This window comes from Anomaloglossus baeobatrachus, chromosome 4, assembly GCF_048569485.1.
Source record: "Anomaloglossus baeobatrachus isolate aAnoBae1 chromosome 4, aAnoBae1.hap1, whole genome shotgun sequence".
Lineage (NCBI taxonomy): Eukaryota > Metazoa > Chordata > Amphibia > Anura > Aromobatidae > Anomaloglossus > Anomaloglossus baeobatrachus.
The window spans coordinates 11,491,805-11,504,261 of NC_134356.1; the positions used below are offsets into that span (position 1 = coordinate 11,491,805).

Genomic DNA, 12,457 nt, shown 5'->3' on the forward strand with positions numbered 1-12,457 from the left:
ATACAGATTATACAGCCACCACTAGAGGGAGCTCACCACATACAGATTTATACAGCCACCACTAGAGGGAGCTCACCACATACAGATTTATACAGCCACCACTAGAGGGCGCTCACTACATACAGATTATACAGCCACCACTAGAGGGAGCTCACTACATACAGATTTATACAGCCACCACTAGAGGGAGCTCACTACATACAGATTTATACAGTCACCACTAGAGGGAGCTCACTACATACAGATTTATACAGTCACTACTAGAGGGAGCTCACTAAATACAGATTTATACAGCCACCACTAGAGGGAGCTCACCACATACAGATTTATACAGCCACCACTAGAGGGAGCTCACCACATACAGATTTATACAGCCACCACTAGAGGAGCTCACTACATACAGATTATACAGCCACCACTAGAGGGAGCTCACTACATACAGATTTATACAGCCACCACTAGAGGGAGCTCACTACATACAGATTTATACAGCCTCCACTAGAGGGAGCTCACCACATACAGATTTATACAGCCACCACTAGAGGGACCTCACTACATACAGATTTATACAGTCACCACTAGAGGGAGCTCACTACATACAGATTTATACAGCCACCACTAGAGGGAGCTCACTACATACAGATTATACAGCCACCACTAGAGGGAGCTCACCACATACAGATTTATACAGCCACCACTAGAGGGAGCTCACTACATACAGATTTATACAGTCACTACTAGAGGGAGCTCACTACATACAGATTATACAGCCACCACTAGAGGGAGCTCACCACATACAGATTTATACAGCCACCACTAGAGGGAGCTCACTAAATACAGATTTATACAGCCACCACTAAAGGGAGCTCACTACATACAGATTATACAGCCACCACTAGAGGGAGCTCACCACATACAGATTTATACAGCCACCACTAGAGGGCGCTCACTACATACAGATTATACAGCCACCACTAGAGGGAGCTCACTACATACAGATTATGCAGTCACCACTAGAGGGAGCTCACTACATACAGATTTATACAGCCACCACTAGAGGAAGCTCACTACATACAGATTATACAGCCACCACTAGAGGGAGCTCACTACATACAGATTATACAGCCACCACTAGAGGGAGCTCACTACATACAGATTATACAGTCACCACTGGGAGGAGCTCACTACATACAGATTTATACAGCCACCACTAGAGGGAGCTCACTACATACAGATTATACAGCCACCACTAGAGGGCGCTCACTACATACAGATTATACAGCCACCACTAGAGGGAGCTCACTACATACAGATTTATACAGCCACCACTAGAGGGAGCTCACTACATAAAGATTTATACATCCACCACTAGAGGGAGCTCACTACATACAGATTTATACAGCCTCCACTAGAGGGAGCTCACTACATACAGATTTATACAGCCACCACTAGAGGGAGCTCACTACATACAGATTTATACAGCCACCACTAGAGGGAGCTCACTACATACAGATTATACAGCCACCACTAGAGGGCGCTCACTACATACAGATTATACAGCCACCACTAGAGGGAGCTCACTACATACAGATTTATACAGCCTCCACTAGAGGGAGCTCACTACATACAGATTTATACAGTCACCACTAGAGGGAGCTCACTACATACAGATTTATACAACCACCACTAGAGGGAGCTCACTACATACAGATTTATACAGCCACCACTAGAGGGAGCTCACTACATACAGATTTATACAGTCACCACTAGGGGGAGCTCACTACATACAGCTTTATACAGTCACCACTAGAGGGAGCTCACTACATACAGATTTATACAGCCACCACTAGAGGGAGCTCACTACATTCAGATTTATACAGCCACCACTAGAGGGAGCTCACTACATACAGATTATACAGCCACCACTAGAGGGAGCTCACTACATACAGATTATACAGTCTCCACTAGAGGGAGCTCATTACATACAGATTTATACAGCCACCACTAGAGGGAGCTCACTACATACAGATTTATACAGCCACCACTAGAGGGAGCTCACTACATACAGATTTATACAGCCACCACTAGAGGGAGCTCACTACATACAGATTTAAACAGCCATTGCTAGAGGGAGCTCACTAAATACAGATTTATACAGCCACCACTAGAGGGGGATCACTACATACAGATTTATACAGCTACCACTAGAGGGAGCTCACTACATACATATTATACAGTCACCACTAGAGGGGGCTCACTACATACAGATTATACAGCCACCACTAGAGGGAGCTCACTACATACAGAATATACAGCCACCACTAGAGGGAGCTCACTACATACAGAATATACAGCCACCACTAGAGGGAGCTCACTACATACAGAATATACAGCCACCACTAGAGGGAGCTCACTACATACAGAATATTCAGCCACCACTAGAGGGAGCTCACTACATACAGAATATACAGCCGCCACTAGAGGGAGCTCACTACATACAGAATATACAGCCACCACTAGAGGGAGCTCACTACATACAGATTATACAGCCACCACTAGAGGGAGCTCACTACATACAGATTATACAGCCACCACTAGAGGGAGCTCACTACATACAGATTATACAGCCACCACTAGAGGGAGCTCACTACATACATATTTATACAGCCACCACTAGAGGGAGCTCACTACATACAGATTATACAGCCACCACTAGAGGGAGCTCACTACATACAGATTTATACAGCCACCACTAGAGGGAGCTCACTACATACAGATATATACAGCCACCACTAGAGGGAGCTCACTACATACAGATTTATACAGCCACCACTAGAGGGAGCTCACTACATACAGATTATACAGCCACCACTAGAGGGAGCTCACTACATACATATTATACAGTCACCACTAGAGGGAGCTCACTACATACAGATTTATACAGCCACCACTAGAGGGAGCTCACTACATACAGATTTATACAGCCACCACTAGAGGGAGCTCACTACATACAGATTATACAGCCACCACTAGAGGGAGCTCACTACATACAGATTTATACAGCCACCACTAGGGGGAACTCACTACATACAGATATATACAGCCACCACTAGAGGGAGCTCACTACATACAGATTATACAGCCACCACTAGAGGGAGCTCACTACATACAGATTTATACAACTATAATATATAAGTATATTGTGTAGGATTGAAGCTGGCAGGAATGCCCTGACCTGCCTCCGTGAGCCCGGGCTGAGTGGCGCCGGCGCCGTCTTACTTCCCTGATCTGGAGGGGTCAGGTAGATCTTCCATGTGGCTGTGGAGCTGTAGGACTTTTCGGCGGCGTAACACCTCCAGAGGGTCTGCACAGGAGACAGTGAGGTGCGTGATACGATATTCAGGACCCGCCGTCCCCGCCACCGCAGACACCGTACCTGGATCAGTGACGCCGCCGCCGGGATCTGTCGATTGAAATGTTTCTGTCTTTGCTTCTGCTGAACCTTTAGAGCAAAACCGGAGCCCAAAATCCCCTGTGAGATGAGAAAACGGGGGTCGAATGATGGCTAGAAAATGTTTCCAGCTCTGCTTGCTGTCAGTGAATGGAAACATCACCTACATCTGTCAGTTTGTTACAGTGTATCAGGAATGAGGAGTAATGTGGATGTTACTTACGGCTGGAAGAGCAAAGAAGGATATGGCGAAGACGGAGAAGCAGGAGGCGATGGTTTTCCCGATCCAGGTCTGCGGGACTTTATCTCCGTACCCTATGGTTGTCACTGTGACCTGTGCAAGGGGAGACTGAGCCGAGTCACACAGCCGGGACCGGACGGAGCCAGCAGCCCATAGACATGTAAGGTACAGTTCCTATAAAGTTCCTGCAGAGGGCAGCAGAGAACTGGGAACGCAACGTTGTCTCCTTCTGACTAGTGATGGGCGAGCACTGAAATGCTGGGGCACTGGAGTGTACCCGAGCACGCTCGCTCATCACCAGAGAAGACCGCATGCAATGGTTTATATTGTCTGTGAACATTTCCTCACATGATAATGATAGAAACGTGCGGAATATAAGTCGGCGCGGTCATACTCACCACTCCCCACCAGAGGGCGTCGGCGTAGCTGGAGAAGCCGGTCCTGCCTTCCTCGTCTACGGCGTCTTTCTCGGCCAAGTAGACGAAGTACGAGGAGAAGATCAGACCCAAGAATCCAATGTACAGAGTGGTGATCAACTCCTGGAGGAAGGACACGGCGACAAAGCGAGAAATAAGGAAGGATATCAGAGCCGAAGATGACACCGAGAAATGTGCACTAACCCAGAGAATAAGGACTGACGGGGAGGAAGATGGCCAGAGAATAAGGACTAACGGGGGAGGAAGGCGGCCAGAGAATAAGGACTGACGGGGAGGAAGATGGCCAGAGAATAAGGACTTACAGGAGAGGAAGGCGGCCAGAGAATAAGGACTGACCGGGGAGGAAGGCGGCCAGAGAATAAGGACTGACCGGGGAGGAAGATGGCCAGAGAATAAGGACTTACAGGAGAGGAAGGCGGCCAGAGAATAAGGACTGACCGGGGAGGAAGGCGGCCAGAGAATAAGGACTGACCGGGGAGGAAGGCAGCCAGAGAATAAGGACTGACGGGGAGGAAGGCGGCCAGAGAATAAGGACTGACGGGGGAGGAAGGCGGCCAGAGAATAAGGACTGACGGGGGAGGAAGGCGGCCAGAGAATAAGGACTGACGGGGGAGGAAGGCGGCCAGAGAATAAGGACTGACGGGGGAGGAAGGCGGCCAGAGAATAAGGACTAACGGGGGAGGAAGGCGGCCAGAGAATAAGGACTAACGGGGGAGGAAGGCGGCCAGAGAATAAGGACTGACGGGGGAGGAAGGCGGCCAGAGAATAAGGACTGACGGGGGAGGAAGGCGGCCAGAGAATAAGGACTGACGGGGGAGGAAGGCAGCCAGAGAATAAGGACTGACGGGGGAGAAAGGTGGCCAGAGAATAAGGACTGACGGGGGAGGAAGGCGGCCAGAGAATAAGGACTGACGGGGGAGGAAGGCGGCCAGAGAATAAGGACTGACGGGGAGAAAGGCGGCCAGAGAATAAGGACTGACGGGGGAGGAAGGCGGCCAGAGAATAAGGACTGACGGGGGAGGAAGGCGGCCAGAGAATAAGGACTGACGGGGGAGGAAGGCGGACGGAGAATAAGGACTGACGGGGGAGGAAGGCGGACGGAGAATAAGGACTGACAGGAGAGGAAGGCGGCCAGAGAATAAGGACTGACGGGGGAGGAAGGCAGCCAGAGAATAAGGACTGACGGGGAGGAAGGCGGCCAGAGAATAAGGACTGACAGGGGAGGAAGGCGGCCAGAGAATAAGGACTGACGGGGAGGAAGGCGGCCAGAGAATAAGGACTGACGGGGGAGGAAGGCGGCCAGAGAATAAGGACTGACGGGGGAGGAAGGCAGCCAGAGAAAAAGGACTGACGGGGAGGAAGGCGGCCAGAGAATAAGGACTGACAGGGGAGGAAGGCGGCCAGAGAATAAGGACTGACAGGGGAGGAAGGCGACCGGAGAATAAGGACTGACGGGGGAGGAAGGCGGCCAGAGAATAAGGACTGACAGGAGAGGAAGGCGGCCGGAGAATAAGGACTGACGGGGGAGGAAGGCGGCCAGAGAATAAGGACTGACGGGGGAGGAAGGCGGCCAGAGAATAAGGACTGACGGGGGAGGAAGGCGGACGGAGAATAAGGACTGACGGGGGAGGAAGGCGGCCAGAGAATAAGGACTGACGGGGGAGGAAGGCGGCCAGAGAATAAGGACTGACGGGGGAGGAAGGCGGCCAGAGAATAAGGACTGACGGGGGAGGAAGGCGGCCAGAGAATAAGGACTGACGGGGGAGGAAGGCGGCCAGAGAATAAGGACTGACGGGGGAGGGAGGCGGACGGAGAATAAGGACTGACGGGGGAGGGAGGCGGACGGAGAATAAGGACTGACGGGGGAGGAAGGCGGACGGAGAATAAGGACTGACAGGAGAGGAAGGCGGCCAGAGAATAAGGACTGACGGGGGAGGAAGGCAGCCAGAGAATAAGGACTGACGGGGGAGGAAGGCGGCCAGAGAATAAGGACTGACGGGGGAGGAAGGCGGCCAGAGAATAAGGACTGACAGGGGAGGAAGGCGGCCAGAGAATAAGGACTGACGGGGGAGGAAGGCGGCCAGAGAATAAGGACTGACGGGGGAGGAAGGCGGCCAGAGAATAAGGACTAACGGGGGAGGAAGGCGACCAGAGAATAAGGACTAACGGGGGAGGAAGGCGACCAGAGAATAAGGACTGACAGGGGAGGAAGGCGGCCAGAGAATAAGGACTAACGGGGGAGGAAGGCGACCAGAGAATAAGGACTGACGGGGGAGGAAGGCGGCCAGAGAATAAGGACTGACGGGGGAGGAAGGCGGCCAGAGAATAAGGACTAACGGGGGAGGAAGGCGACCAGAGAATAAGGACTGACAGGGGAGGAAGGCGGCCAGAGAATAAGGACTGACGGGGGAGGAAGGCGGCCAGAGAATAAGGACTGACGGGGGAGGAAGGCGGCCAGAGAATAAGGACTAACGGGGGAGGAAGGCGGCCAGAGAATAAGGACTGACGGGGGAGGAAGGCGGCCAGAGAATAAGGACTAACGGGGGAGGAAGGCGACCAGAGAATAAGGACTGACGGGGGAAGAAGGCGACCGGAGAATAAGGACTGACGGGGGAGGAAGGCGGCCAGAGAATAAGGACTAACGGGGGAGGAAGGCGACCAGAGAATAAGGACTGACAGGGGAGGAAGGCGGCCAGAGAATAAGGACTGACAGGGGAGGAAGGCGGCCAGAGAATAAGGACTAACGGGGGAGGAAGGCGACCAGAGAATAAGGACTGACAGGGGAGGAAGGCGGCCAGAGAATAAGGACTGACAGGGGAGGAAGGCGGCCAGAGAATAAGGACTGACAGGGGAGGAAGGCGGCCGGTAAGATACGTGCGTCCTCACCTGCCGATGAATGAACACTACAGATCCCAGAAGTCTCCATGTTCCTCCCTGTCGATCTACATGTAGCATGCGGAGGATCTGCAGGAACCGGATCCCCCTACAGAAGAGGAGAATGAATGAGAAAACGAGATGTCAGGAAAAATACAGAATCCTAAATAACTACTGATCCTGAGCTACATCCTGTATTATCCTCCAGAGCTGCACTCACTATTCTGCTGGTGCAGTCACTGTGTACATACATTACTGATCCTGAGCTACGTCCTGTATTATACTCCAGAGCTGCACTCACTATTCTGCTGGTGCAGTCACTGTGTACATACATTACATTACTGATACTGAGTTACATCCTGTATTATCCTCCAGAGCTGCACTCACTATTCTGCTGGTGCAGTCACTGTGTACATACATTACTGATCCTGAGCTACGTCCTGTATTATACTCCAGAGCTGCACTCACTATTCTGCTGCTGCAGTCACTGTGTACATACATTACATTACTGATCCTGAGTTACCTCCTGTATTATACTCCAGAGCTGCACTCACTATTCTGCTGGTGCAGTCACTGTGTACATACATTACATTACTGATACTGAGTTACATCCTGTATTATCCTCCAGAGCTGCACTCACTATTCTGCTGCTGCAGTCACTGTGTACATACATTACATTACTGATCCTGAGCTACATCCTGTATTATCCTCCAGAGCTGCACTCACTATTCTGCTGCTGCAGTCACTGTGTACATACATTACATTACTGATCCTGAGTTACCTCCTGTATTATACTCCAGAGCTGCACTCGCTATTCTGCTGTTAATATCATTGTGTATAAATCCTGGAGCCCAAAAAACTCACCAACCTAATGGCAGAGGTGGCGAAGACCTGCCCATTGGAGCCCACGCTGAGCACAATGATGGAGGCGATGACCACGATGAGATCTGGGGGGGAGAGATGTTATATAGGTGTTATTTAGGTGTTATATAGATGTTATATAGATGTTATATAGATGTTATATAGATGTTATATAGATGTTATATAGTTCTGGTCTCAGGTTCTGGATTAAATTTGTAGTCATGGTAATAAATCTAGAATCCGGGTGGTACCAAAGGGGCAAAACTGGTCCAGGATTGGTGACCCTGGTGGTGGGATCCTGTGACTCCCGGCACTTTGGGTGCATGTTATGCCGTGTGGGGCACATATTACCCCGGGGGTCTTATGTGGCTGAGGGTCTTATGTGGCTGAGGGTCTTGTCTGCTGTCCGTGGCCCCGGATGTAGCTGCAGCCTCTACAGCCCTGGGAGAAACAAGACCTCAGTGCGTCTGTCACCAAAACCAACGTACACGGCGCCCGCTGTCAGCGGGATCCATCAGCGCCATGTGTCATCGTGCCCTATACATCTGCCTGACGGGCGACTCGTGTGACCAGGTAACCCTATAGCCAGAATTGGGTTCTACATCCAATATGGCCGCTCACCAATTATAGAGATTGGCTTCCGAGCAAAGCGTATCCGCCCCTTGAAGCCGACATATTTACTGCGACAGCCGGCCGACCACAGCCGCACCAGATACTCAGCACCGAAGAAGACCACCAGGACGATCTCCTGCAAGACACAAAGGGTTAAAGAGACCACCAGGGGGGCTGCGCTATTAAAGATCTGGGAATGACAACCTTTATGAGCATGGCAGACATTAACCTCTTCCTAACATACGAAGTCTGTGTATAACGCGGGCTCAGGAGTCATGTTGCATAGATGGGACAAGTCTGTAACAGCCGAAATCAGAGCTGTGTATAATCACCAACACCTGCCTATAACAGCTGAGATCAGAGCTAGTTATGATCACCAACACCTGCCTAAAACGGCAGAGATCAGAGCTAGTTATAATCACCAACACCTGCCTAAAATGGCAGAGATCAGAGCTAGTTATGATCACCAACACCTGCCTATAACAGCTGAGATCAGAGCTAGTTATGATCACCAACACCTGCCTAAAACGGCAGAGATCAGAGCTAGTTATAATCACCAACACCTGCCTAAAATGGCAGAGATCAGAGCTAGTTATGATCACCAACACCTGCCTATAACAGCTGAGATCAGAGCTAGTTATGATCACCAACACCTGCCTAAAGCAGCAGAGATCAGAGCTAGTTATGATCATCAACACCTGCCTAAAGCAGCTGAGATCAGAGCTATGTCTGATCACCAACACCTGCCTATAACATCTGAGATCAGAGCTAGTTATAATCACCAACACCTGCCTATAACAGCAGAGATCAGAGCTAGTTATGATCACCAACACCTGCCTAAAACGGCAGAGATCAGAGCTAGTTATAATCACCAACACCTGCCTAAAATGGCAGAGATCAGAGCTAGTTATGATCACCAACACCTGCCTATAACAGCTGAGATCAGAGCTAGTTATGATCACCAACACCTGCCTAAAGCAGCTGAGATCAGAGCTAAGTCTGATCACCAACACCTGCCTAAAACAGCTGAGATCAGAGCTAAGTCTGATCACCAACACCTGCCTAAAACAGCTGAGATCAGAGCTAAGTCTGATCACCAACACCTGCCTAAAACAGCTGAGATCAGAGCTAGTTATGATCATCTACACCTGCCTGTAACAGCAGAGATCAGAGCTAGTTATGATCACCAACACCTGCCTAAAACAGCTGAGATCAGAGCTAGTTATGATCATCAACACCTGCCTAAAGCAGCTGAGATCAGAGCTATGTCTGATCACCAACACCTGCCTATAACAGCTGAGATCAGAGCTAGTTATAATCACCAACACCTGCCTATAACAGCAGAGATCAGAGCTAAGTCTGATCACCAACACCTGCCTGTAACAGCTGAGATCAGAGCTAGTTATGATCACCAACACCTGGCTAAAACAGCAGAGATCAGAGCTATTTATCATCACCAACACCTGCCTAAAACAGCGGACATCAGAGCTAGTTATGATCACCAATGTGACGCCCCTGGACTAGTCAGGTCGTCACAGGGTACTGCACGCTCTTTTTCTCTAAGTGCAGGACTTAACCCACCCCCCATGGTTCTGGGTTCCCAACTTACAGAACTGCCTCCATCAGCATCCAAAATCCCATTCACACCTTACACCACACCCTGTCAGACACACCAGTGGGCTGCTGAGCTGGAATAGTGTGACGCCCTGGACTAGTCAGGGGTCACAGGTAACAACACACACACACACCCCACCCTAGGCAGTTACAGCAGTCAGACAAAAACCCTTGTTGCCTCCCTCCAGGGGCCGATGTCCACACCAGGTGGGGTGGAGCCAGGTGGTTGGCCCCGCCCATCGAGGAGTTCACAGTCCTGGAGGCGGGAAAAGGAGTCAGAATAGTTGTGGAGGTAGAAGTGAAAGGAGTAAACTACTGACGTGGCTGGGTTGGAGCAAGGTTGGCAGACGGTGGTGGCCGTCTGCAGGAGTCAGCGGAACTCTGCGGAACCGTAGGACCGGGGTCGGGCGTTGGCCCACCGGTACCGAACCGAGGAGCGGAGTGAAGTTAAGCACACAGGCAGGGCCTTCGGACCCTGACCAGGCTTGGAGCCGCCAACAATAGTCAGATCCGAGAGTGACAGGAACCCCAGGGGTTCCCTAACTACCCAAGTCCCGTCAGAAGGCAACCGCTCACACCGTGAGGATATACAGCCACCGCCACAGGCTAGAGATCCAAGGGCCAGCACCTGCGGGCAAAAGGGCTCTCCTACGGTACCTATACGCCGGGGAGCGGACTACCGTTTGGGGAACCATTGGAGTCAACACAGTTTACAACGGTGCAGGGAAAGACAGCTGCCATCAGCCGTCCGGGGAGAGCACAACAACAGCACTGCAGCCGGCTGCGGGACCCGTCCATCCGGCCGTTTTGGTTTACCAGAGACTTTGTCAGTGATTGTCTGAGTGAGTACATCAGTGCGGTCCGGCACCGCGCTGCGCAGTCCCTGCACCCCAGCCGTCCAGCCTCCTCGTCACACCACCGGGCCCCGGGATCACCAAACCCCCTACCCACTGAGGGGACAACATCCCAGCTGCTCCCTACCATCTCTCCCGGGATCCCCGTTACCAGCAGCGGTGGTGCCATCATCACCACGTCCCGTGGGTGGCGTCACGAACAATCTCCCTAACCAAAACCATCCCTTTTCACTCACGAGCAACGCTCGAGTCTCCGGGTCCGGCCCACCGCTCGAGCCACCGAGCAGCAGAAGCCCTGGACCCGAGCATGGTGAGCGCGCCCCGCCGCCCGTGACAATAGGGCCACCCACCTAGGGGTCAGACAGACTGTTGGAAGGAAATAGAGAGGAGTTGAATAGTAGCCCTCGAGCAATGAGGAGATAGGGGGAGCGTGTGGCTCCCGGGGAGTTAAAGGTTGGGTCACAGACGGTGGTCTGGGCCCGGAGGAGTCGGAGACCCGGTCGCAGGGTATTGGGACTGGGTGCCTGGAACTAGTCTTGGAGGACGGTCAGCAGCTCTAGTCAAATACACCGCCTGTAACAGCAGAGATCAGAGCTAGTTATGATCACCAACACCTGCCTGTAACAGCAGAGATCAGAGCTAGTTATGATCACCAACACCTGCCTGTAACAGCAGAGATCAGAGCTAGTTATGATCACCAACACCTGCCTGTAACAGCAGAGATCAGAGCTAGTTATGATCACCAACACCTGCCTAAAACAGCAGAGATCAGAGCTAGTTATGATCACCAACACCTGCCTGTAACAGCAGAGATCAGAGCTAGATATGATCACCAACACCTGCCTGTAACAGCAGAGATCAGAGCTAGTTATGATCACCAACACCTGCCTATAACAGCAGAGATCAGAGCTAGGTATGATCACCAACACCTGCCTGTAACAGCAGAGATCAGAGCTAGTTATGATTACCAACACCTGCCTATAACAGGAGAGATCAGAACTAGTTATGATCACGAACACCTGCATATAAGAGCAGAGATCAGAGCTATTTATGATCACCAACACCTGCCTATAACAGCAGAGATCAGAGCTAGGTATGATCACCAACACCTGCCTATAACAGCAGAGATCAGAGCTATTTATGATCACCAACACCTGCCTATAACAGCAGAGATCAGAGCTATTTATGATGACCAACACCTGCCTGTAACAGCAGAGATCAGAGCTAGTTATGATCACCAACACCTGCCTGTAACAGCAGAGATCAGAGCTAGTTCTGATCACCAACACCTGCCTGTAACAGCAGAGATCAGAGCTAGTTCTGATCACCAACACCTGCCTGTAACAGCAGCGATCAGAGCTAGTTCTAATCACCAACACCTGCCTGTAACAGCAGAGATCAGAGCTAGTTATGATCACCAACACCTGCCTGTAACAGCAGAGATCAGAGCTAGTTATGATCACCAACACCTGCCTATAACAGCAGAGATCAGAGCTATTTATGATGACCAACA

The 12,457-nt window shown here is 51.1% G+C and overlaps 1 protein-coding gene across 1 annotated transcript in view; it reads right to left on the reverse strand.

Annotated features, from left to right (window-relative positions):
• LOC142302551 (potassium voltage-gated channel subfamily KQT member 1-like) overlaps positions 1 to 12,457 on the reverse strand; it is a 62,775-nt gene that overhangs the window by 12,617 nt on the left and 37,701 nt on the right. The window contains exons 4-10 of the mRNA XM_075343658.1: positions 8,486 to 8,612; positions 7,872 to 7,950; positions 7,016 to 7,112; positions 4,091 to 4,231; positions 3,675 to 3,785; positions 3,437 to 3,532; positions 3,236 to 3,364 (exon numbers count right to left, since the gene is read on the reverse strand). Coding sequence (XP_075199773.1) covers positions 3,236 to 3,364; positions 3,437 to 3,532; positions 3,675 to 3,785; positions 4,091 to 4,231; positions 7,016 to 7,112; positions 7,872 to 7,950; positions 8,486 to 8,612 — 780 coding nt within the window. The remainder of the gene's footprint in view (positions 1 to 3,235; positions 3,365 to 3,436; positions 3,533 to 3,674; positions 3,786 to 4,090; positions 4,232 to 7,015; positions 7,113 to 7,871; positions 7,951 to 8,485; positions 8,613 to 12,457) is intronic.